The sequence below is a fragment of the Chelon labrosus genome (genome assembly GCF_963514085.1).
Source record: "Chelon labrosus genome assembly, chromosome: 7".
Taxonomy (NCBI): domain Eukaryota; kingdom Metazoa; phylum Chordata; class Actinopteri; order Mugiliformes; family Mugilidae; genus Chelon; species Chelon labrosus.
The window spans coordinates 17106937-17132774 of record NC_140343.1 but is presented as its reverse complement, the minus strand read 5'-3'; the positions used below and the strand labels follow the sequence as shown (position 1 = coordinate 17132774).

The 25838-nt window shown below is 40.4% G+C and overlaps 2 protein-coding genes across 2 annotated transcripts; both read left to right on the top strand.

Annotated features, from left to right (window-relative positions):
- Positions 1-18028: 18028 nt before the first annotated feature.
- On the top strand, positions 18029-21956 carry LOC311490153 (granzyme E-like). Its single transcript, XM_084547511.1, has 5 exons — positions 18029-18486; positions 18621-18780; positions 19047-19179; positions 19531-19758; positions 19869-21956. Exons 1-5 carry the CDS (start codon positions 18333-18335, stop codon positions 20022-20024), a joined length of 831 nt encoding a protein of 276 aa, XP_084403637.1. The 5' UTR covers positions 18029-18332; the 3' UTR covers positions 20025-21956.
- A 296-nt stretch (positions 21957-22252) lies between these two features.
- LOC311490137 (granzyme E-like) lies at positions 22253-25153 on the top strand. The gene is made up of 5 exons (XM_084547494.1): positions 22253-22520; positions 22655-22814; positions 23084-23216; positions 23869-24096; positions 24207-25153. Exons 1-5 carry the CDS (start codon positions 22367-22369, stop codon positions 24363-24365), a joined length of 834 nt encoding a protein of 277 aa, XP_084403620.1. The 5' UTR covers positions 22253-22366; the 3' UTR covers positions 24366-25153.
- The last annotated feature ends 685 nt before the right edge of the window (positions 25154-25838 follow it).

Here is a 25838-nt window from a genome sequence, read left to right as displayed (position 1 = left end):
AGAAGACAGGAGTTCACCATCTGAAAATGTAGACATGTTGTTGTCATGACGTCCCTCTATGATGATAGTTTTATTGTGTGCCATATGGTTTATGTTGGATTGTGTGGATACTGTATATTGTGCTGATTGGAGGAAACTAAATCTGGTATATGCAGTATACTGCTGGTGAGCAATTATGTTTGAAGGAGGCCTGGATTTAATTAGTCCGAGATGTATGCCAAAATTGGTAAAATGCACATTTTTATATATGATACTTAATTGCATGATTGCCCGCAGCCGGCAAATTATTTGTGGTTATACGACCTTTACCTTCACATTGATGACAACTCATGAACGTAACAAGCTACATATGCAGTATGAGTATCTTGGCTATGGATATGTGGCAGTATTTAAGATCCAGGATCTATCTATCTATCTATCTATCTATCTATCTATCTATCTAACTATCTATCTATCTATCTATCTATCTATCTATCTATCTATCTATCTATCTATCTGTGTGTGTTCAGATCAGACTTGTATCAGTCCTTCTTCTAATAGTTAAACCCACGCATTTCAATCTCAAGGGAGGTTAGAGAAAGTTAATTTCCCGGAGACTATGAATGTCGGTACAAAACTTCTTAAAAGTCAGGCATGTGATTTTAAAGACATGTTGATCTGGACCGAAGCGCAGGTTAATACTGCGGTCCAGGTCACCAGGCCACCAGCAATGCGGCTGAAAAAATTGACAGCCAACTTGACTATGTGACAGCGACTTGCATTTCTGCTACAACAGAGTATTTTCAGAAGCATTCATCATCACAACTATTTACACATTAACACTAATAATTATGTCATACAAACAGTGCTGTCCATGGTTCTGAAACAACAGCGGCAAAGTCAGACAAGCGGAATATGTATCCCTTCGTCCTCCTGAACAGACCGTGCTACGCTGGGGGAAAATGGGGCTGGCCAAATTTAGATCCACCCTGCTGCCATTCCAAGAGCCACGCTACAAGCAATTGTGAAAACTCTGAGAAACAAGGGGTGTGCTGTTGTTCTAGGGCTGTGGGTATTAACTGCCAAGCATAATATCCCTGGGATTAGTCTGAGCACTGAACAGGTTTCCAGTCTTTTTCTCGTTCACTTACAGTAATCTACACGTGGTAGTTATTTCAATACAGTTCATTGCTTGTATATAACTCTTTTTTGTTTTGGTTATTCACCTTACCTCTTGCCACTACACTCTATACTCTACATACATTTACATGTACAGTTGAAACCAGATGTTTACATACACTGTGTTAAAAGATATTTTTTCCTCACTGTCTGAAGTTAAATCAGACTAAACCTCTCCTGTTTTAGGTCAGTTAGGATTACGAAAATTATTTCTATTTGCTAAATGCCACAATAATGAGAGAGAGAATTTCTTAGAGAATTTTTTATTACTTTCTTCAAAGTCAGAAGTTTACATACACAGAGATTACTATGTCTTTAAACAATGAAGGAAATCCCTGATGATGTTGTCATGGCTTTGGAAGCTTCTGATAGGTTAACAAACAACATTTGAGTTAATTGGAGGCACACCTGTGGATGTATTTTAAGGCTACACCTCAAACACACTGCTTCTTTGTTTGACATCATGGGAAAATCAAAAGAAATCAGCCAAGATATCAGGAAGAGAATTGTGGAGCTCCACAAGTCTGGTTCGTCCTTGGGTACAATTTCCAGATGCTTGAAGGTGCCACGTTCATCTGTTCAAACAATTATACGCAAGTATAGACACCATGGGAATGTCCAGCCATCATACCGCTCAGGAAGGAGACGGGTTCTATGTCCCAGAGATGAACGTGTTTTGGTCTGAAATGTGCGAATCAACCCCAGAACAAAAGCTAAAGACCTGTCAAGATGATGGCTGAAGCTGGTAAGAGAGTGTCATTCTCTACAGTGAAATGAGTCTTGTACCAACGTGGACTGAAAGGCCACTCAGCGAGGAAGAAGCCATTACTCCAAAAGCAACATAAAAAAGCCAGATTACAGTTTGCAAATACACACAGGGACAAAGACCTTCATTTTTGAAAACATGTCTTGTGATCTGATGAAACTAAAGTGGAACTGTTTGGCCATAATGACCATCGTCACATTTGGAGGAAAAAGGGGGAAGCTTGTAAGCCTGAGAACACCATCCCAACTGTGAAGTATGGGGGTGGTAGCATCATGTTGTGGGGCTGTTTTGCCGCAGGAGGAACTGGTGCACTTCATAAAAGAGTGGAATGAGAGAGGAATCATGAGGAAAGAACATTCATTCATTCATTCATTCATTTTCTATACCCGGTTATTCCTGTTAAGGGTTGCGGGGGTCTGCTGGAGCCTATCCCAGCTGTCATCGGGCGAGAGGCAGGGGTACACCCTGGACAGGTCGCCAGTCCATCGCAGGGCTGGAAAGAACATTATGTGGAAATATTGAAGCAAGACATCAGCCAGGAAGTTAAAGCTTGGGCGCAAATGGGTCGTCCAAATGGACAATGACCCTAAGCATACTGCCAAAGTAGTCACAAAGTGGCTTAAGGACAACAAAATCAATATTTTGGAGTGGCCATCACAAAGCCCCGATTTCATTCCCATAGAAAATTTGTGGGCAGATCTGAAAAGGCGTGTGCGAGTGAGGCGGCCTACAACCCTGACTCAGTTACACAAGTTCTGTCAGGAGGAATGGACCAGAATTCCAGCAGACTATTGCGAGAAGCTTGTGGAAGGATACCCAAAATGTTTGACCCAAGTCATACAGTTTAAAGGCAATGCTACCAAATACTAAGGAAATGTATGTAAACGTCTGACTTTGAAGAAAGTAATAAAAAATTCTCTAAGAAATTCTCTCTCTCATTATTGTGGCATTTAGCAAATAGAAATAATTTTAGTAATCCTAACTGACCTAAAACAGGAGAGGTTTAGTCTGATTTAACTTCAGACAGTGAGGAAAAAATGTTTATGTGTCTTTTAACACAGTGTATGTAAACATCTGGTTTCAACTGTATATTTTTGAACACATTGTCAGAAAATATATTAATTGAACCTCAACCTTTTGAATGTGAAAATAACTTTTTCAGTCTACAGCTTGCAGGGAAGAAAACTGAGTCACACTTTGTGCACGTTCATGCACAGTCTACACGCCCACAGAAACAGATGGTAGCGATAGGGACAGGAAGTTCACAAACATGTGAACGACACTATCATAAAACACGCCAACCACACCTATAAAACTACTGCCATAGCTCTCCGTAAGCAGATTGTCCACTACGCAGGACACGGTGTTCCCTTCACAGGCCTGTAATCACTTGACCCTCTTTCATACTGCAGACGTCTGCGCCACTAGACCCTCTGAACTACATCAGGTTTTATCACATCAACAAATTATTCATATCCAGCCTTGAGGCCCCCAGAGGCCAGTAAATTTGACAATATCTTTGACTCAACAACGCCAACAACCTGTCATTTGTTCGGGTTGTGATCCACGGGGGCCATTTGCCAATTTAGCCTCAGCTGTTTTTACCTTTGAGTGCAGGGGACATGGGCCCAGTCAACACAGATCTTCTGTCTTACTACTTGAGTCAGTCACCTGACACACTGATTCGGGTATGTCGCAAACACATTTAGATCAAGCTTTGTACAAATATACCAGTAGCCAAGGCCCCATGTGGGAATAAATGAAAGAAACTTGTGTTGGAACGTTGCATTTAAAAGTGGCCCATGGAGACGTGTTAAGCCTGTTCCCGTCTGCAGGACTGACTGTGGCTGCTGTTGCAGATTCCATCTCCGACTCTAAATCTAAGCTAAATCTTCGGTTTCCCCTCAAGGACACGTCAAGCCTCGGTGATGTGCATGTGTCCCATAACAGCCCTCGTATGGGTACATATTGTACTTCCTGGCCCTCAAATACAGAGAAGACATTTTATGAAGTATATCACAGTCTGGAACAAGACAGATCGTGATTAGATAATGGAGGCCAATAGCTTTCTCACAAAGTAAACAAAAATTAAATCTGTGTGTGTGTGTGTGGGTGTATGTGTGTGTGTGTGTGGGTGCATGCGTGTGTGTGCGAACTTTGTTTTATTACTGAAAGATTATAAAACAGTCCATTTGGTAAGAACTGTTTCCCAGGATGTAAGGTTGTGAGACTTATACTACTTTATAGTTGCTCAAGCGATTAACAGAAGCACTTCACAATAAATCACAACTCAATTACATTCCAGCATCAATAGATCTAACATGTTCCCCAGTTTCCTTCAGAGAAGTCGACATAATGGCCGTAGGGCATATAAAAGATTACTAAAACAACACCAAACTGGACATGTCCATCAATCGTGTGTTTAACCTATTCACAATGGCTTTAGGAAGAGAAGGCTCAGCTCTATGAACAGCCATTTGATGGACCATGAAAGGAAAAATGAAATCTGAGTTGGCCCACATCTCATAACCACATCACAGCACTCGGTCAAACACTCTCTGCATCAAGGCGGTCTCACTGGGAATTAGAGCACTTATAGTAGAGGGTTAGATTTGTAAAGGGGGACCCTCCATCTGGGAAAGTGAGCATTCAGAAACAAAAGACCCATGTAGTGAAACTTAGCCCGATGAGCTGATTGTGTAGCATCTTCAGCGAGACTCACGCTAAGTTTGTGTCAAATGTGGCTCCATCCACCATAGACTACATTCCACCATCAAATGCGAAACGATACGAAAAAGTGTCACGTTTCACCCACTTGCCTTTTAGTTGGCCATGAGCAGAAATGGTTGGACTTTCATGCAGAGTTGGGGGAACATGCTCGCCTTATGTTTGTCTATGTTACTAAGTACTCTGTGTGTCCCTCTCAGTTTTACGTTTTCAGTTTGAAAACATTCATTATCAAAGTTCAGATTTGATTAAAATGTTAAATGTACTCTCTGCAAACAGTGTTTAGGACTCATAAGCATCTGTTAGCACAAATGAAATAAAATGTTCTACATAGGGAGCCAGTCCTCTCCCACAGAGTCAGACATGTACCTTCCCAGTCCTGAGTTGTTCATAAGCAGAAGAGCATTAGCAAGGTTGATTGTTGCCCCAGGTTTTACCCGTACTATCTGTCCTACTTTCATGGCGAATATTTCTGGGGCTGTGTGCAGCTTGAAAAGACTACAGACAATACCAAATGCTGTAACAAAGTCCCCTATCATATCTTACTTTTTGGGTAATTATTTACCTGTGTTTATTTCAGAGCTAATTTTCATGAGGGCACTGGAACTGACATGCAACATAGTGTTTTAACAATATTTGCTGCCAGTCACATGTAATCAGTAGTTTCTTTGGTTTCATCAGGTAAATCCTCCCATTGTGCTCGCTATTTTATTTTTTAGCAATACTTAACCTGTATTATCAAGGGTCATATGTACGTGTTTTGAAAAAAGTTTTATGCATTGGTGCAGGCTTGGCTAAAAAGGTGGTAAACTTTCCACACTGTTATAGCTTTCTAAAGCACCAGTAACCCTATCTTGAATCAGCAGTCAGACTTGCATGCTTGTTGGTGTGTTTGCTTTTCCATGCATCTCAAAATGTATCTGCATCTTGACACTGTAATCACTCTGCGAGGTATGTTATCGTTGCAGAATGCACATTTCGCTCATTCACTTCCCACAGCCCCTATCACCCACATCTTGGTGTGGTGATGTTGTAGTAACAACAGTGTGTAGCTGCAAACAAAGATATGCTGACACTGCTGATACCCCAGTCTTTCCATTGCAAGCACCTTCACCTGAATCTGGCAAAGCACACAGAAGCCTGGTAGCTTCGTCTATATTGCCTCAAGCCCCATCCAGCAGTAGTGATTTGTTTTTACTTAATGTGCACCTCTAGTACATTTTCTCATACATGTACAAGGCAAAGTCAAAAGAAGATTGGTGTGTATATGCTGTCTAGAGGCCCCTGTTGTTTCATCTGATACTGTGATTAAGTGGCACATAAAGCACAAACCAATTACCACAAAACAACTCACATGATGAATTTAGGGTTTTCATTGGTATCTGGAAATCACAGGCCTCTCACGATGCATCCTGAATCGCGTTGCGTTCACACTATCAGTTGGTTGCGGACACATGCAGACACATGCGAGCCTGACCACCTCCAAAGGTGTTTAGAGATTGGACCTCTCAAATGTGGTCTCAATGCGTCCTGTGGGTGTTCACAGCTGTCTTTTATCAGATTTGATCGGATCGCCCAGAGTAGATCTTAATGCATGATTTGAACAAAAACAAAAGACCAAGAGGGCGGCACAGTGGAGAGGTGGTTAGCACTGATGCCTCACAGCCAGAAGGTCCCGGGTTCGAATCCAAACTTTCTGTGTGGAGTTTGCATGTGTCTGCGTGGGTTGTCTCCGGGTACTCCGGCTTCCTCCCACTGTCCAAAGACAGTTCGGTTAATTGGTGATTCTAAATTGTCCGTGAGTGTGAATGGTTACCTGTCTCTCTGTGTTAGCCCTGCGATAGTCTCGGGCTCCAGCAGACCCCGAGACCCTTCACAGGACATGAATGAATGAATGAAAAGACCAAGAATGAGATTTGAACAGGCCCGAAGGCCCCTCAACAGGGGTGCTCCTGCACCAGCAGAGTTTTGCCTCATTCACTAAGAAAAAGGCACTGAGGGCCTTTTAAAATATTCTGTCCTTGTAGCTGAATTTCCAAATGAAAGTATTTAATATGAATACATAAGTGTGATTCTGTTAATTAATGAATCAGTCATGTTGCTGTATGAGGAGGCGCATGTTGTTAAGTTACATAGTTCCTCAATCACCGATGTCTTTATTTCCCTTTATTACGAGAGATTACGGTGCAGTTCTAACTAAAGCCAGGGTGGAGATCAGTAAATAACAACTTAGCGTGTGTACCAAAGTCATGACCCACACACATAAAACAGCACTGTTTCTGAACCAGTGGTAGAGCTCCATTAGAGACAGCAGCTGTTAAAATATTCTACTGTTGAGGTTTATTTGCATACAGCAAAAGTGAGATAGGATCTGGAGACATATGTTCACTCCAGGTCTGAAAAACGTACCTAAAGCTAGTAACTTTCCATCGGACAGCTCAGATCGGATCTTGATGCAAGGTCTGAAGAAGCACTTTGTCTTACTGGTAATTTGAATGCAGTGGTATCTTTCAGTTCTTTTGCAACACAATGGTATTACAGCTTCATGCCTTTGCAGCCACCCTAGGAAAGTCATAAATATTCTTTGCTTCACTTCAGTTGGGGGCAGTATTGCTCTTGCCCTCTCCTGAGACAGAAGCAATGGCTGGCCAAGTAGATGAGTCAAAGCCAAATAACTTGATTCAGCTTTGTAATGCAGCCATTGTCCAAATACAGTTTTCCACACACTCTCTTTCTCATCACGTTCAGATGAAAAGTCAATTTCTCTATGGCTTGTACAAATGGTCTTTATTCGCTGAATAAACCAACACTGGTGGAACAGGGGGGGGAGTTGCAGTTTTGTGTTTTACCACAATGAACTCAACATGTGGAGAGAAAAAAAATAGGCCAAAACTTCAAACACCTCTTGTCTTCCACATGTTCCTACGTTTCACTTCAGATCTGGAAATTATAATAAGTTGCACTTGCTGAAAAGTAGGTCAGGGTACGAGCTACCTTGTTGAAATAAGCTGAGTCTTGCTTGGGGAATCCTCCCAGTGGAACACTTAATGAGCTGCTGAGTGTCTTTGCAGTCTCAGATACTTTCAAAAGAAAAGTGAGGGTGATTTTGACCCTTGAGCATAAAATAAGCCCTCAATGAATGAATAGGACAACCAAGGGTCAATATTCAGTTGCTTCACAACTCAGAGGAAGCGGAGGAAGTTGTTTGTGATATTAATCTGTGCCTCTTACGACAACGAAGTAGGGTTTTGTGAACTAGTTTCTGTTGCAGCTAGAGCTTCAGATCAAACCATAGATTACAGCGGCAGCTGCTGAGAAATAATGCTGGATTATACCACAGAAGAAGCAGCCCCTTCAACGTGTTGCATGCAGAAAGGTTTCTGATGAAGCAGCACCAGCTCTTTTAAAATGACCTCATTAGATGACCTCTATAATACTTTTACTCTTAAGTTTTTCTTGTGCAAAGGGCTGGGAAGGGAAAAGTGGGAAGGAATGGAACAAATGACTTCAACAAATGTGGGTAATATGAAATTTCCACTTCCTCCAGGTAAAAGTGAATTCCTGCACGTGTTCGCTGAATGTGAACTTCCAGTGTTATCCATCGTTGTTTGAAATTGCAGTTATGTATAGTTTTTTTGAAGATGTGAATTGAGGGCCTCTCTTTTGCTGTGAATACCTTCCCTCAATCCTGACAGCTCACTCATATTTTCCACTGGTTATATTGCTAGTGGTGCTTAAAACCCCTGCAGAAATGGGACGTTAAAGTCTTTTTCAATCCACACGTTGACCGCGTTTTGTTTTTCAGAATATGCAAGAGCGTTTTAGCAGCCCCTCACAATGAATTGGATGGGTTACAGATTGCAGGAAAAGCCAACATAAGTATCTTTGTAAGGTGTTTGGCTGAAAGAACAGCTTCAGGTGTACACTGGCGTTGATTGTGCACGGCACAAAATCATCTATAGCTGTTCAACTGATTTAAAATCTTTTGACTGTGACAGCCATAGCCTATGACTCACATCGTAATCATTGACGTGGGCATTGTCTTCCAGGAAGTTACTGTGTACAATATATGCCACATATGACTGGATGCCATTTCTTTTATTGTACCATGCGGTGCACCTGTTTGGAACCATCTGCATGCATCGTGTTTCTCCTCACATTTAGACACCCGTTTCCTTCAATTTGCCGCCAATTACAGCTGTGTGATAATCTCTCATAGTGAGATATTATCTTCACTTCATATGTTGAAAATTTATGAAAGGAGCGCAGAAAGATGAACTAGAAAATTCTTACACAATTGTTCTTGCGTGTGACCTCAGCTATGTCCTGCATTATTTCGCAACTTGTTTTGCCAGATCACGAGTCGCTTGTAATGTGAGATCTCTGAGACCCTGAAAGGAGAATCATACTGGGACTGCAGCTGAACGCCAGACGTCCGAGACATGAGTCAGTTAGAAAACAAGTGATTGTTAATTTTTTAAGCATTTGAAACCAAGAAGCACAAGGTGAAGCACTGTTTCCTTTCCAGAGGTCGTAGTTCTCTTGCGGATCAGGCTTTTCCATACAAATAATATGAACATGTGTCTGTACTTCACCAAGCAAACACTGTGAGTTTATATGTATCTTTTAAGGTAGCCAAGTGGTTACTCATAAAATGAGAATATTTATGGTGTTTCATTTTCAACAGTCTCCACACTGTCACCAGGCTATATATATGTTTCCTAAAGCCTTCTCCTGTTTATTCATCTGTACTTTCTGGTTTCTTTTTGTACTTTTATTCTAAATTGGTTTGAGATACCAAGTCTGATGGAATCAGGGCTAGGTCAGTAAACAGCAGGTGTGACATTGATATATACCAGCAATTAAGTGAGTGACTGAACTGTTGATGCCATACCGCACAAACACTAAATCATAAAGAAAAAATATGACAGGTTTGGTGTACAGCAACATAACAAAAAAAACCCCACAGTGATTCTGGCATGAAGTCATGAAGATTATTCTCAGGTCAGAAGTGAAATGGCTTAAATGTTGCAAAGTGTTTTTACGATGCTGAAAGTCCAGCATTGTAGAGAGGGTCTCAGTAGAGTTCTATTGTTGTAACTCTGTTCAGTCAAAAGTGCGCGACTGGTCTTTAAGAGAAAACGAGACATGTTGCATTTTTAGTGTCAAAACCAAAGTCACTCACAAAGCGTGTCCCCAGATACACTCGTACAGTTAGGCACAAATGGACGCACGCAAACACTCTCAGCCCCCTCGTGTCTGATCACAGCTGTCAGGAATCATCAGATAAGAAGTGCCTGTCTGTTTTCTCCATCGAAAAATTCTCCTTTAATGACAAACACAGACTGTCTGACTCTTATTCCACCTCGAGGCAGGTCAGTCTAAAGATACACACTCTATTGTTCACACTCTCGTCCTCTCTATCCGGCTCCTGTCTGTCCACCGTGTGTCCAAATACCTCCAAATACCTGCCTTTTCTTCTCCCTGCTTGCTGCCAAATTCTCAGAATACCAGTGTCCTTTCCCATCTGGTGGGACCAATCTAGTCAAGGCTTCCTGTATAAAAATGTACTCTGGGGGAATTGGGCACATGAGAAGCTTGGCCCCGATAAAAATCATTCACAGTGCAGGTATTTCAGATTTGTAAAAACAGATAAAGTGCACATTTTTTGATTTATCATAACTATCTTTATAAAATGCTCACATAGCAAAACAAACGGTCGGCACGTTGAGCAGAAGAGGAGTTCAAGAATGTGATGTTTGCATGATTGTCTTTGTGAGGACATTCGCTAACACTCTAACCCTAACTTCTGCCACCTGCAGAAGTTCTCTGATGACTCTGCAGTGGTTGGGTGTGTTAGAGATGGACAGGAGGTGGATTACAGGACACTGATCGGAGACTTTGTAGAGGGGTCCCAGGCAAACCACCTACTCCTGAATGTGGACAAGACCAATGAGCTGGTCTGACTTAGCCCGTCACCGTCCAGGGCCTGGAGGTGGAAGCAGTGGACCACTATAGGTACCTGGGAGTCCACATGAACAGCAGACTGGACTGGAGGGACAAGAAGGGCCTGAGTAGACTCTACTTCCTGAGGACGCTCAGATCTTTGCTGTGGTTTGTTGGGGGAGCATCACCAGCAAAAAAGGACATAAGTACGATCAAAAAAATTGATCCGAAAGGCTGGTCATGTAATTGGCATTGAGTTAGAGACGTTTGTCTCAGTGAAGGACAGGAGGACACTGGTCAAACTGCTCTCCATCATGGACAATCCGTCACATCCACTACACCAGACAATAGAGGGGCAGCGGAGCTCATTCTCAAACGGACTGATCCAGCCCTGCTCCCACAGTGAACGCTATAGGGCTTCATTCATACCATTCTCAGTCCAGCTGTACAACAACTCACCTTTCTGTAACAGATAACTCCATACTATTCATGTTAATGGCCACTATTGCACCTTACTATCATCCTCTTCCGTATCTTTTTCTTGTACATTTGTTCATATGCTAATTCGATACATTTTTGCTTATAATGTTTTTATTTTATTTTACTATATTTTACTTATATTTAGTTTTATTTAATCTTTCTTTGACTTGTGGTTCTTAAGAGTGTTTTTTTATGTGCTACTAAGCTACTATGACCAAGCAATTTCCCTTGTGTATCAATGAAGTTTATCTAAGTCTACGTCTAACCCTGATGCATTACCTTTACCCTAACCATAACCAACACTAATAAAACCACAACCGAATTGCTAACCCCAATCTTTATGGTAACACTAGCCTAGGCCTAATCCTAAACGTAATCCTAAAGCCAACTGTTAACCCCTTAAAAAAGGCCAAGATAATTTCCCATTTTAACATGCCCTAACTCTGATGGTCTAAAACTAAACTAATAAAGGTAGAGGTACAAGTAGACACACACTGAGGCGGAAGCAGCTGTCGAGAGAAGGTGTGAGATGAGTGTGATGAGATTCATTTTGAACACCCGAAAGCAGACGGGTCTCACAACAACGGTAAAAATCAAAGAGGCTACTGACGCCGTGTGAACCCTTCGGCGAGCCTGCCCTTGTTAGTAATAATGACTTTTCCAATTTTCCCTTAAAAAAAGCTGAACTCAGAAAACAAAAGACCAAGTGAAAATCTACTTATGAGCCATCACGAAAATACAACTGGACCTGAGAATCACAGGCTATACGGTGAATACCGTGACCCAGTGTGACATTGTCAGGCCTGACCAGTTCTAACTAACACATCTGGCTCTTCAATCACTTTTTTCAGCTATACCGGGGTAACAGAAATGCTTAAATATCAGCTTACCATTCCTAATAATTACACCTATCCTTACCCTCTGTAAAAGGGGCTGATGTATTAGTCTTGTGTTGCCTACTTAGAGACTTATTCTGCACCACACTGAAAACCTATACAGCATCCTTTCGTAAGTCTGTTTTTGTTTCCGTGCCATTTGACCGACACGCTCTTCTTTCGGAGGCGCTCTTGGTGGTCAGAGCACTGAATCTGTGGTCTCAGACAGGCCGACCGACACATGCTGTGTGTATGCATATATCGCTATGTGTGAGAAATGAATGGGCAGTTGTCGGCCTGTGTCATATTTCTGGTACCCTGAGGCTCTACATGTCTCAGTCTAAATCTGTACACTGTTAGAAAGACACTGTGTCTTTGTTGAAGTGGAAATTTATTTTTTTATAAAAAATAAGCCAGCTGTCTAAATTGTATAATTAACTGTTCTCAAAACTCACACAGCCATTGTAATTAGGAAAGCACTGGCTTTTTCTGCGGGAGTGATGGGTCTCTTGTTATTTTATAACCCCTCTCCCAATCCAATAATGCAAGCCCAACATGTTAAGAACCAGGAGGTCACCCACTTTTGTGAATGCCTTTCTGAGGCCTCCAGCTTTTAGACATTTTAGCTGTCGCGTCTTGACTCGGTACCTAGAGGTGACCATATTTGAGCGTGAAGGTGGAGCTTAGAACACTTGGAACCCTATAGGTAGCCATCATCACAACGTAGTCTTGCCCTAAAGCATACCCCATGTATTTTACCATTAATGGACCCACAATGCTGTCATTAACATTCTGCTGCACTGAAGAAGACTCGGAAATAGCAAAAGTTCACTGAGGAAATGAATCAAGTGAGAAGCACAGTCATTTTATCACTGACTTCTACAAAACAAGTGGAATCACACCCTGCTTTCCATTAGAAAGAACGCTGAGCAAATGTTTACGTTTACATGTAAAGATGGATGAAGCGGTTTGCTGAAGAGCGGTTTTGAAGTGCTTATCTCCGCCTAATGCCTGGCTAATTCAAAATGGGCAAAGAGGTGGAACGTGAGTGGGGTGGGTCGGGTGGGGGATGACTAGGTGGGCAACTAGCGACCCGTGAAAGCAGCCATCTGTCAGTCAAGCGGTCAGATAACTTTAATCTCACAATGATTTTTATGGTGTGCCTCAAGTAGTCAGTCAAGAAAGTGCAGGTTTTTGCAGTCTATGTTGGCTTCGTATTGCGGACCCGGAAGTTACCACCATAATTCCACATTGCCTTCACATTTAAACTCAGACACTACATTTGATTAGTGAACAAGACAGCTAGCTAATTAGAAGGCCACATTTGTTAAAATCAAGATCCAAATTACAAAGAACCTCATCTGGTACATACACATGTGCCATGGCAACACTGAATATGTGCAGTGTGAGAAGACAGATTAGATCTGCATGCCATATTGAAGAACTCCTGATCAAATCAGGGCAGCACTCACTTCTTAGAAGAACATGATGTTTACTTTAGTGTTGAAAAAAAAAAAGGTTCATACTGTTTCATCACTTTTGACAGGTTTTCTACAAAGGGCTGATAAATACTTAAGAAGACATGGAAGCTTTTTGCTACCGGTATCACTTTTCTTGCAAAAAATGTGGCCTAGCTGTTTTATTGGAATTCCCATCTCCTCATTATACAAGTTTAAATCTGATACACCTAAATATGAATTCCATGTCCAAAGTGGATCGACAGCATATGTTTTTTTGGATTCAAATGGTTTAAGCAGAACAGAAAAACACCCCGAGAGCTGATATAATTTATGCCGTTCAAGGCTCAGTCAAATGCTCCGTCTCTTTTCTTTCTTCTTTTTGCTGGCCGTGTTACTTGAGTCGAAGCCCGATTCCAGAAAGAAGTCACCTGTGTTTGTCTTATATAATTACATCGCATATCATCACTAATTAGACATATTCTGCCCAATCACACTTCTATTGTTGAGGTCATTGTTGCAGCTTCATTGACCAGCTGTGTTTACATGAACAAAACTGCATATAAGAATGGATGTGGCCCTGATTTAACATGTTTGTGGTTGAGACCCACAACAAGCCCGAAATTAAACAAAGCACAGTCATTACAGCAGTAGAGCAAAGGGCAAGCCAATGTGCTGATATCTGATGCGTGGGTATTATGGGCGCATTCTTTACAGAAAGCTGCCAAACAAGCCGAGGCAAGATAAATCAGCCGCAACATCAACTGAGTTTGAATCATATGCCCTAATATCTTGAAGCTTTTGGTCCATCCATCCAACTCCCAGATGGGAAGCCAAAGGATTGCATCAGAAAAATGTTGGTGAATGGTGAGAAAGCGACTGTTCTTAGATTCCCTTTGGTCATCTGATATATCCAGAAAAGTCACACACACACAAACAAATTATTTCAAATGCTGTACTCATGAAAGTGTTTTGTTTGCTCTGGAGATCGTAGAAGCATGAGTCCTCCCATGTTTTACCACAGTATTATCACACACGCAGATGATATGTGAATATTTACTTTAAAGTGACATATTTGTAAATCTCTCATATCTATGCCACTTATGCCAGTTATCATTTCCTGAACTTCCTTCTTGCTGTGCACGGCCATAAACAATCATAGCTTGACAGCGAAAGACTTCTTGTAGAAATCAGAGGTTCTTCTGCGAATGCTTTCTATTCTCTCTCTTTAGGAGATTCTACTGTAAAGCAAACTGCTTGGCTAACGTTTCCGCGCTAAGGTCACCTCACCTTTTTTTTAAAAATTTTTAAGTTACTGTAATACCCCAGCATTTCTTTCGTATATTATCAAGCATAACAATCTCGGAACGCTTCACATGGAAAATAATGTGCGTTCTTTCATCTGTCAAAACCGGACTATCCAGTCATTTCATCTTCAGAAAGGAAATCTATGTTACTGATTTCATCATCACACGAGTAACCACATGTCTACGTGTCTTGTTTGTTTGCCGGTTTCCTCTTCATTAAATGAGTGTCAAAACTAAAAGACTGAAAAGTTACTGCAACCTAATGATCCCTGATAGGGAAACTGCATGAGAAATTTCAGCATGGATTAAGGAAATTGTCGTTCAGTTAGGAAATGAAACTGTTTCTGCTTCTACTGTTACAACCACAGCATTAGATTTCAAAAACTACTTAGTAGCCTGTAAATACCAATACAGTTAATATGAGCTGTTTTGATTCTTTGATATCACTTTCCTTATTTTATTCACACGTAGAAGTTCAGAGTATTGGTTTCATTTATTATTGTACAGTATTGGTATAGTATTGAGACAACAGAATGCTCAGGAAACATTACAAAGACTCTGCAACGTCTGCAGAGTCTTTGTAATGACGGGAAATTATTTGATATGGGAGCTTATGAAAACAGTATACATATCAAAGATGCTCTTAAAGATGATTATCATAAAGACACATCAAGGTTCTAAAATATTGCCGTTGCATGAAAAGTCCCTAATATGAATAAACAATCACACCTCTTCTAAAAATTACTTTTCAAATGACAGTCATCTCTTTTCAGTTATGCCGCAATCGCAAAACTGATAAAAGTACAAATAAATCCATGTGTCATCATTGTTCTGATGGTATCATTTGAAGAAAGGGGGATTGATAGTGTCATTCAACTCAGGTTTTCCACTTTATGAAGTCAGCAACACTTTCGCTCCATTGTTTGAGCAGTCCAGCTAAAGGTAGGTTGAACGCGTGTTTGCCATGGCCACAGGCCACTCAGTGAACTTTACAGAAACAATTCTGTTTCCATGGTGAGTGTGTTACCTACAGACAAAGACACATTACCGACAGGTGGTCACCACACCGTTTGGAGAAGCACACGGTGGTACTGGCACGACAACCAAGCGATGAGCCACTGTGCACAGGTTCAGCAACAAAACAGATTTTCTGCTTTCTTGAGAAACAGTCACCGTGAGTTTATATTAAGAACATCCTCACTGCTTTTCTTTCCGACAGGCCGCCTGTTCTGACAGGGAAGTGAAGCTGTGTTATCATTCTGTGCTCTCTTCAAAACCACCAGACACCACTGGCGAAAACAGTCATTTTACCTTGCAGAACGTGGGAGATGCCGCTCTACTGCTTCCTCCAGAGGTGATAATATTTTAAATATGGTGTTTAAAAATATATCAAAACAGTGCGTCTTGTTTTACATGGATACAGTAAGTTTTTCTCGTTGACCTCGTCCACTTCTATTCATTGCTTAGCCTAAATGCTGGTGCTCCATTCCACATCATTCTTCAGTCAAAACTGCGCTCACCACCGTGTAGTGTAGGGAATACACCGACTATTCATAAATACCTCACACAATCCTACTTCAAAAGAACCAAATGATCTCTTCAATCCCCTGCAGATCAAGAGCATAAGCAATGAACACTTATTGCAAATACATTTGTACACATCTTCATGAATTCTACAAAAGGTATTTAAAAAATATACACGTTCCTTGCAAGTTGGTGCAGTTTGAGCCGTTTAAATTGGGCCGTCATATTGTTATACTCTACAAACAACATCAATTATTCTCATCCGATTTTGGAACACATTTCAAGTCAGTGGGAACAACTTGAAGTAACAGAGACAATCGTTGTAAGGAAGTGCAATGTAAAATCTAAAGTTAACAATATCTGTATAAAAGGATCATTTGTAAGCACCGTCATCAGTTTGCTAATATCAGGATAAGTCAGAACCTTCACTTCTGCTTTCAGGTCATAAACGTCCACTCCCACATGTGATTTCAGTTAAACTCACCATCTAATCTGTTGTGACTGTTCTAGGAATGTCTGTTTCTCTGTCTCTCGGTTTTATTGTTGTCATTTCCCTTTCTTCTTAATAAACATGTAATTTGCTCTGTGATTGATGGTCGCTATTATATTCCCTGTTTCCTTGTTGCCGCGTCCAATGGCTAAACCAGGCCGTCCTCTCAGCCCCGTGGTCCCTGTAAAAGTGACAGGATAACGGTAAGGGCCCTGTTCAGCCATGCAAGCTGCTCCCTCTGCATCTCCTCCTGTAATTCCCATTACTGCCCTGGACTCCAGGAGCTCACATCCCGAAACCTGTTCACTCGCTTCCTTCCCATCCTCCCCCATCCCCTCTTTTCTTCCTTCTTCGACACATTAAAGCTCCACCGTGCATCATTCAAAACAATTACAATAACGTTTGTGAAGATATAAGAGGGACATACTTCAGTCTAGACTGAGGAAGTGATGTAACAGACATATCGGTACACTGTGGTCAGTAAGCTGCATACTTTTAGGCTTGACTAAACTGTGAAAAAAGAGGTTATAACCACCACTCTTTTCACTGCTGAAAAATCTCTTCAGTTCCTTTTGTTGCCGAGCTTTGTTCACATTTTTTGATCCTCAGCCATTGTTCGCTGCAGACGTCCAAGTCTCTCACTGATAGCTGAAGTACAGCAGTGTATTTAACACAGCAGTCGTTACCGTGTATTATCCTGTGTTTTTTGTCAAACAGAAATGTCTGTTGAGCCCACGAGCTGTAAACAGACCTTATGAACTGCATTTGATTTATGTCACAAATCCATTTTTCTAATAAAGAAGTTATTCAAGTTCGGCTCCCGGCTTAAAACAGACAAACTGAAATATGCAGTACTTTTACTCTAATGCTGGTTTATAAAAACACAGTCTGCCGACGGATCGCCTTTTCCCTCCCACAGAATGCTAATGACTCTTTCATTCCTCTGGTAGCTTAAGTATCGCATTTCGCTTCAGGTTCACAAACCACGCTTTTAAACAAATCCTATTTTTATGCACTTTCTTATGACGTGACAACATCAGAATGATGATAGGTTTGGGGCTATGTGACAGACGCAGAGGCTCCTCTGAGAAACCCACGGCTTTGAACATGAAATGGCGATTTAGATTTCCGAAGCTGAGTGTTAAATTGTCACCAGTTATTTTACATCTCCCCACACCGATCGTCTGAATTATGCTCAGGTTGACACCACTCGACTTGACTATAAGTTGATCTGTGGTCTTGCACGGTACATACTGGAGAGGCGGTTTTATATGTGATGTAAATTCACTGGAATGAGAATATGGACCAAATCATTTATGATTCAAAGAGTGTTCAGAAAAAAGCATTAAAAGCATTATATAGCTAAAAAAATAAAGACCTGAAAAACCTGCAAAATACATCTACAACTATACATAGTGCACGGCCATATATGAAGTTATATATAACACTGCATATGTAAATAGACACACAAAATAAATTACTTAATTACACACAGTATAAATATGCAATTCTTGTTCTGTAAGAATCTCAGTTTTTATCATGATCTGACAGCGGCGGACATGCCCTCCTTATTGGTGTGCTTTGAAGCCACGTCATTTGCATATGCAGGCTACACTTCCTTCTCTCACTAAGACAAGGAAGCATTTAAATTTAGATGCGTGTCACTGCTCTTCAGTAGATCAGCCTGGCTGTGATCTCACCATGTTCATCCACTCTAAACTGGTAGCCCTTGTGCTTGTGCTGACTCTTGGTCAAGGTAAGTTGAGGAGCATTTTGCTTTTCATATATGCTGAGTACTGCACATGGGACAAACAAGGAATTAGGATGGATTGGTTGATTTGAAATATCTGGACATATACTGTTTACACGTTCCGTCTTTTGTTTTCCAAGTTCATACGGGTACTATCATCGGAGGCCATGAGGCTCAGCCACACAGCAGGCCGTACATGGTGATTGTAGAGAGGTTGGTGAATGGTAAAGGGAAACTATTCTGTGATGGCTTTCTGCTGAACGAGGATTTTGTGATGTCTGCAGCCCACTGCCAAGCCGAGTAAGTTTAACACACTTTATTATTGCCTACAGTTTGTTGATATAGTTGATGCCTCTGACAGAACTTCTAATCCCAGCTACATCCTAGGTTCATGCACTGTGACTTCAGTTTAATGCATGAATAAATACTTGTAACTGCCAAATACGGACCATGATGTTTTCATTAGTTGTAATAACTAATAATTTTGTTTTATTAACGTAATATTCACACAGAAACACAAATTACTTTGTTTATGTATTTATTTGTACACAATGTTGTCATTTCAGCGTATACACCGTCTTACTAGGAGTTCATGATGTGCGTAACAATCGTGAAACACAGCATATTAAAGTGGACCAATCATTTCCACATAAAGGCTACAATTCAACTGTTTTCACAAATGATGTTATGCTTCTTAAGGTAAGAATGTTACTAGACCCTTTTCCAGTTTTCATTTTTCTTTTGGAGATGCTACATAGAAGGCATTCATCAGAATGTGGCCTAAAATATGGAGTACATGTTACTGACCAAAAGCTAAGCATGACATGTATGAGACAGCTGTTGAATATTTCAACTTCATATTTGTGTATATACATATATTTTGCACCCTGAGATAGACTGGCAACCTGTCCAGGGTGTACCCCGCCTCTCACCTGATGAGAGCTGGGATAGCCCCCCCCCGCAACCCTTCACAGGACAAGCGGTTACAGAAGATGAATGAATGAATGAATGCATAAATATATTTTGATTTCTTTCTCCTTGTTTTTCAAGTTGAGCTCCAAGGCAAAATTCAGCAAAAACGTGAGTCCCATTGATCTCGCAGGTCAAGATGATGGCTCTCTACCGAAGTCTTGTATCGTCTCCGGCTGGGGAAGAACAAGCATTAACGACTTATATATGTCTCCTAAACTCATGGAAGTCAATGTAACACTGATCAACAGCTCTGAGTGTCATCAAGAGGACTCTTACTGCTCAAAGGGAGATGTTGGCCCAGATAAAGTACGTAGACTACATTTTTATAACTTAACTAGGACTAAATTTGGTCATTAATAATAATGACTTAAATATTCAGTGGAAGAAATGACTGCATGCTGTTTCCATATTTTCAGGGAGATTCTGGTGGTCCATTGGTCTGTGAAGATGGAAAAGCATATGGGGTCGTGTCTTCCATCTTAAACTCTAGTGGCCCAAAAATCCACAGATACACTAAGATTCCTGACAAGAGAACCTGGATCACTTCCACCATGAAAAATGCTCTTCTTTAATGCAACTGGTTGATCAGGTCACGAGATCTGATTTGAGTGTCTGTGTTGCTGATAACTCAGATGCTAATGTCAAGTTGTTCCATATCACTAGGTCTGCGCTTGCTGGCTTTAGATAGATTTAATCACACTATGCTTTACAGACATGCCACACAAATTAAATATGGTTCAAACCAGAAGGCTGCACTGTTTAAAAGTTGTATTATCTATTGATATTACACACTGCTACTTCATTCTGATGCTGCAATTAGAGATATTACGTGTATATCCTGTATTGTGCTTAATTAGAACAAATGAGATCAAACACGTTATGCTCTAAGCTGGTTTTGCGCTGTACTTTTATACAATAAACTGTTATATTCACTCAGTTGGAGTCTAATTTTGTTCTGAAAAGGCAGCACTGCCTCCTTGTGATAAATGTGTACGGATGCATCAAAGAGACTAGTCACAATATAAGGTTGCAAACAACTATCTTCTCATTTATGAGCTTTAAACATATTCAAGTGCATTTTAACGATAACTGGTATAGCAACTAATAGTTTCAGACTTTTAAGCGTGCAATATTTAGGCATTAGTAATCTAGAGCAATACATGAGGCCATGTTCTTAGTTATCGCTCCACATGTTGACTAAATTTAATCTACAACATTAAGCAGCTGATTTTATATTATTTTTTTGTTCAAACAACAACTCTTCTGAACTTCTTTAGAACGCTTCAAATAATACAAAACTGCGAAATGTGGAGAAAAAAAAAGATAAAGACAGTGTCTAATAAGTAAAGGAATCCCAGTCTTTCTGTGTGCAAGTGTGCTTCTGTTTTTTACAATGTAATGGACAATCTGCATAAGACACAAAACTTTATAAACACACACAAAACAAAGAAAGGCATGTGTGAAAAACCATACAGTGTTCTAAACCAATGAATGATTTGTTTCCTTGTAGCGTAGCTTTCTTTCCAGCTGCCGTTTGCCTCAATCATATCCAATCAGGCTGAGAGTTCAACAAAACACTGTTCAATATTCACTATTAATATTTACTATACACATACTCATCCTTGTGCATGGGGGCATTAACTACATTTTACCTCTGCTCACCTTATTCTCATCATAAATATCCTCATAAAGTTTACTCATGTGCAAAAAATGAAGAGGAAATTTCACGCTGCCAACCAACCTCTGACACAGGGTGAGTAAGCCTGTGTAAACCTCCTACAACATGGAAATACGCAGGTAAAAGTAAAAGTAATTAAAAACTTACTCATAAATGAGTGGAGTGCACAGATGACTGTGGTTTTGCATGAAGATGCTCAGAGGGAAAGATCTATAGTTCAGAGTCGGAACAGTGATGGCAGACGCTTCGGTCAAAAAGAAAAAGTAGACACGCTAGTAGTTAGGTTAACATCCTGATCATATGATTCCTCATGTCTTTTTTAGCTCGTTAATTCAAGTTTAAAGTGACAACATACACCGAGTGACAGCATTAATAGTATTTAAACATTTATTGGGACTCTCTTCAACACTTTTTGGAATGGAAATGGAAACTGGAGATATTTCCATCATAGTTCGTGCTACTTGCATTGTTTTAATGTAATTGCTGGTGTTGTGAGTACTTGGACTGCATTTCTGTATTTAGTAGTTTGTATTTGCAGCACACGGGTTATCGTATTGACACGGTCGCATGCTTTAGTTGCACATGTTTTGTCTCTTTGCATGAATTTGAAAAGATGCAGTGAGTTGCAGTGAGTTGAGCTTTCTCAGCCGCCGTAATAAAAGAACATACCAACTCTTCCTCAGCTGTCTGTGCAGGATCAGACTGACAGTGAGAACCTACATTGAGGGGCCTATGAGGGGCGTTTTGATAGCACGGTTTGGATCCACTTCCCCCCTCAGAGAGAAGGCTCACTGTCAGTCAATTAAAAAGCTGTTCATCGTCTGAATTATGCTCAGGTTGACATCACTCAACTTGACTATAAGTTGATCTGTGGTCTTGTACGGTACTGGAGAGGCATTTTTATATGTGATGTAAGTTTATTGTAATGACAATACAAACCAAATCATTTATGGTCAGAAAAAAAGCATTACACAGCTTAAAAAAAAAATATTAAAAAATAGACAATAAAGACTTGAAAAATCTGCAAAATACATCTACAACTATACATAGTGCACGGCCATATATGAAGTTATATATAACACTGCATATGTAAATAGACACACAAAATAAATTACTTAATTACACACAGTATAAATATGCAATTCTTGTTCTATAAGAATCTCATTTTTTATCATGATCTGACAGCGGCAGACATGCCCTCCTCATCGGTGTGCTTTGAAGCCACCTCATTTGCATATGCAGGCTACACTTCCTTCTCTCACTAAGACAAGGAAGCATTTAAATTCAGATGCATGTCACTGCTCTTCAGTAGATCAGCCTGACTGTGATCTCACCATGTTCATCCACTCTAAACTGGTAGCCCTTGTGCTTGTGCTGACTCTTGGTCAAGGTAAGTTGAGGAGCATTTTGCTTTTCATATATGCTGAGTACTGCACATGGGACAAACAAGGAATTAGGATGGATTGGTTGATTTGAAATATCTGGACATATACTGTTTACACGGTCCGTCTTTTGTTTTCCAAGTTCATACGGGTACTATCATCGGAGGCCATGAGGCTCAGCCACACAGCAGGCCGTACATGGTGATTGTAGAGAGGTTGGTGAATGGTAAAGGGAAACTATTCTGTGATGGCTTCCTGCTGAACGAGGATTTTGTGATGTCTGCAGCCCACTGCCAAGCCGAGTAAGTTTAACACACTTTATAATTGCCTACAGTTTGTTGATATAGTTGATGGGGCCTCTGACAGAACGTCTAATCCCAGCTACATCCTAGGTTCATGCACTGTGACTTCAGTTTAATGCATGAATAAATATTTGTAACTGCCAAATACGGACCATGATGTTTTCATTAGTTGTAATAACTAATATTTTTGTTTTATTAATGTAATATTCACACAGAAACACAAATTACTTTGTTTATGTATTTATTTGCACACAATGTTGTCATTTCAGCGTATCCACCGTCTTACTAGGAGTTCATGATACACGTAACAGTCCTGAAGAACAGCATATTCAAGTGAGCAAGTCATTTCCACATAAAGACTACGATCCAACTGGTTACACAAATGATGTTATGCTTCTTAAGGTAAGAATTTTATTAGACCCTTTTCCAGTTTTCATTTTTCATCATGTTTTTCTTTTGGAGATGCTACATAGAAGGCATTCATCAGAATGTGGCCTAAAATATGGAGTACATGTTACTGACCAAAAGCTAAACAGGACTAGAGGTTGACACGAGAATCAATTGTCGCTCCCATCCAATCCAGAGGCCACAAAAATACTCCCGTCATCCCGATCACGTGACTCCCCCCCCCCCCCCCCCCCCCCCCCCCAAAAAAAAAAATAAAAAAATCCTGTCCTGCAAAATCCTGAGAGAAAGACTCCCAAATCCCGTCCCGCTCCCTACGTTGTCTCACTGAAGCTGATTATTTGCTCTATCCTGTCCCTATCACGTTACCAACAGTGAAATTGACTCCCGGAGAAATACCGCGACCCGCGGGAGTCCCAAAAAATTGTCACCCTCTAAACAGGACATGTATGAGACAACTGGTGAATATTTCCACTTTATATTTGTGTATATACATATATTTTGCACCTTGGGATAGACTGGCAAACTGTCCAGGGTGTACCCCGCTTCTCACCCGATGACAGCTGGGATAGGCACCCCGCAACCCTTCACGGGACTAGCGGTTACAGAAGATGAATGAATGAATGATTTTTTTCTCCTGTTTTTCAAGTTGAGCTCCAAGGCAAAATTCAACAAAAACGTGAGTCCCATTGATCTCGCAGGGCAAGATGATGGCTCTCTACCGAAGTCTTGTATCGTCTCCGGCTGGGGAACAACAAACATTAACAATGCCCATATTTCTCCTATACTCATGGAAGTCAATGTAACACTGATCGACAGCTCTGAGTGTGGTCAAGAGAACTCTTACTGCTCAAAGGGAGATGTTGGCCCAAATAGAGTACGTAGACTGCATTTTTATAACTTAACTAGGACTAACTTTGGTCATTAATAATAATGACTTAAATATTCAGTGGAAGAAATGACTGCATGCTGTTTCCATATTTTCAGGGAGATTCTGGTGGTCCATTGGTCTGTGAAGATGGAAAAGCATATGGGGTCGTCTCCACCATGTTAAAACACTCGAGTGGTCTTCTAATCCACAGATACGCTAAGATTTCTGACAAGAGAACCTGGATCACTTCCACCATGAAAAATGCTCTTCTTTAATGCAACTGGTTGATCAGGTCACGAGATCTGATTTGAGTGTCTGTGTTGCTGATAACTCAGATGCTAATGTCAAGTTGTTACATATCATTAGGTCTGCGCTTGCTGGCTTCAGATAGATTTAATCACACGATGCTTTACAGACATGCCACACAAATTAAATATGGTTTAAACCAGAAGGCTGCGCTGTTTAAGAGTTGTATTATCTATTGATATTACACACTGCTACTTCATTCTGATGCTGCAATTAGAGATATTATGTGTATATCCTGTATTGTGCTTAATTAGAACAAATGAGATCAAACACATTATGTTGTAAGCTGGTTTTGTGCTGTACTTTTATACAATAAACTGTTGCATTCACTCAGTTGGAGTCTGCAGTTTTGTTCGTCAGCATGAACTGAGTCGACAAAAAAGGCAGCACTGCCTCCTTGTGATGAATGTGTATGGATGCATCAAAGAGACTAGTCACAATATAAGGTTGCAACCAACTATCTTCTCATTTATGAGCTTTAAACATATTCAAGTGCATTTAAACGATAACTGGTATGGCAACTAAATAAATAGTTTCACAGACTTTTAAGCGTGCAATATTTAGGCATTAGTAATCTAGAGCAATACATGAGGCCATGTTCATTAGTTATCGCTCCACATGTTGACTAAATTTAATCTACAACATTAAGCAGCTGATTTTTTATTATTTTTTGTTCAAACAACAACTCTTCTGAACTTCTTTAGACTGCTTCAAATAATACAAAACTGTGAAATGTGGAAAAAAAAAAACAGATAAAGACAGTGTCTAATAAGTAAAGGAATCCCAGTCTTTCTGTGTGCAAGTGTGCTTCTGTTTTTTACGATGTAATGGACAATCTGCATAAGACACAAAACTTTATAAACACACCCAAAACAAAGAAAGGCATGTACGTATGTGTCAGAAACCATACAGTGTTCTAAACCAATGAATGATTTGTTTCCTTGTAGCGTAGCTTTCTTTCCAGCTGCTGTTTGCCTCAATCATATCCAATCAGGCTGAGAGTTCAACAAAACACTGTTTAATATTCACTATTAATATTTACTATACACGTTCTCAACCTTATGCGTGGGGGCATTAACCACATTTTACCTCTGCTCACCTTATTCTCATCATAAATATCCTCATAAAGTTTACTCATGTGCAAAAAGTGAAGAGGAAATTTCATGTTGCCAACCAACCTCTGACACAGGGTGACTAAGCCTGTGTAAACCTCCTACAACATGGAAATACACATGTAAAAGTAAATTAAAAACTCAATTAGAAATGAGTGGAGTGCATAGATGACTGTGGTTTTGCATGAAGATGCTCAGAGGGAAAGATCTATAGTTCAGAGTCGGAACACAGATGGCAGACGCTTCGGTCAAAAAGAAAAAGTAGACTCGCTAGTAATCACTAATGTAAGTTATCTGGATATTTTTTAGGTTAACATCCTGATCATATAT

Bases quoted from the DNA above. Each gene is read 5' to 3' on its own strand.
- LOC311490153 (XM_084547511.1), top strand. From the start codon at position 18,333: ATGCAGGCTACACTTCCTTCTCTCACTAAGACAAGGAAGCATTTAAAT. The intron at 18,781-19,046 runs GTAAGTTTAACA...TTGTCATTTCAG, and splicing joins GCAGCCCACTGCCAAGCCGA to CGTATACACCGTCTTACTAG. The intron at 19,759-19,868 runs GTACGTAGACTA...CCATATTTTCAG, and splicing joins GAGATGTTGGCCCAGATAAA to GGAGATTCTGGTGGTCCATT.
- LOC311490137 (XM_084547494.1), top strand. From the start codon at position 22,367: ATGCAGGCTACACTTCCTTCTCTCACTAAGACAAGGAAGCATTTAAAT. The intron at 22,815-23,083 runs GTAAGTTTAACA...TTGTCATTTCAG, and splicing joins GCAGCCCACTGCCAAGCCGA to CGTATCCACCGTCTTACTAG. The intron at 24,097-24,206 runs GTACGTAGACTG...CCATATTTTCAG, and splicing joins GAGATGTTGGCCCAAATAGA to GGAGATTCTGGTGGTCCATT.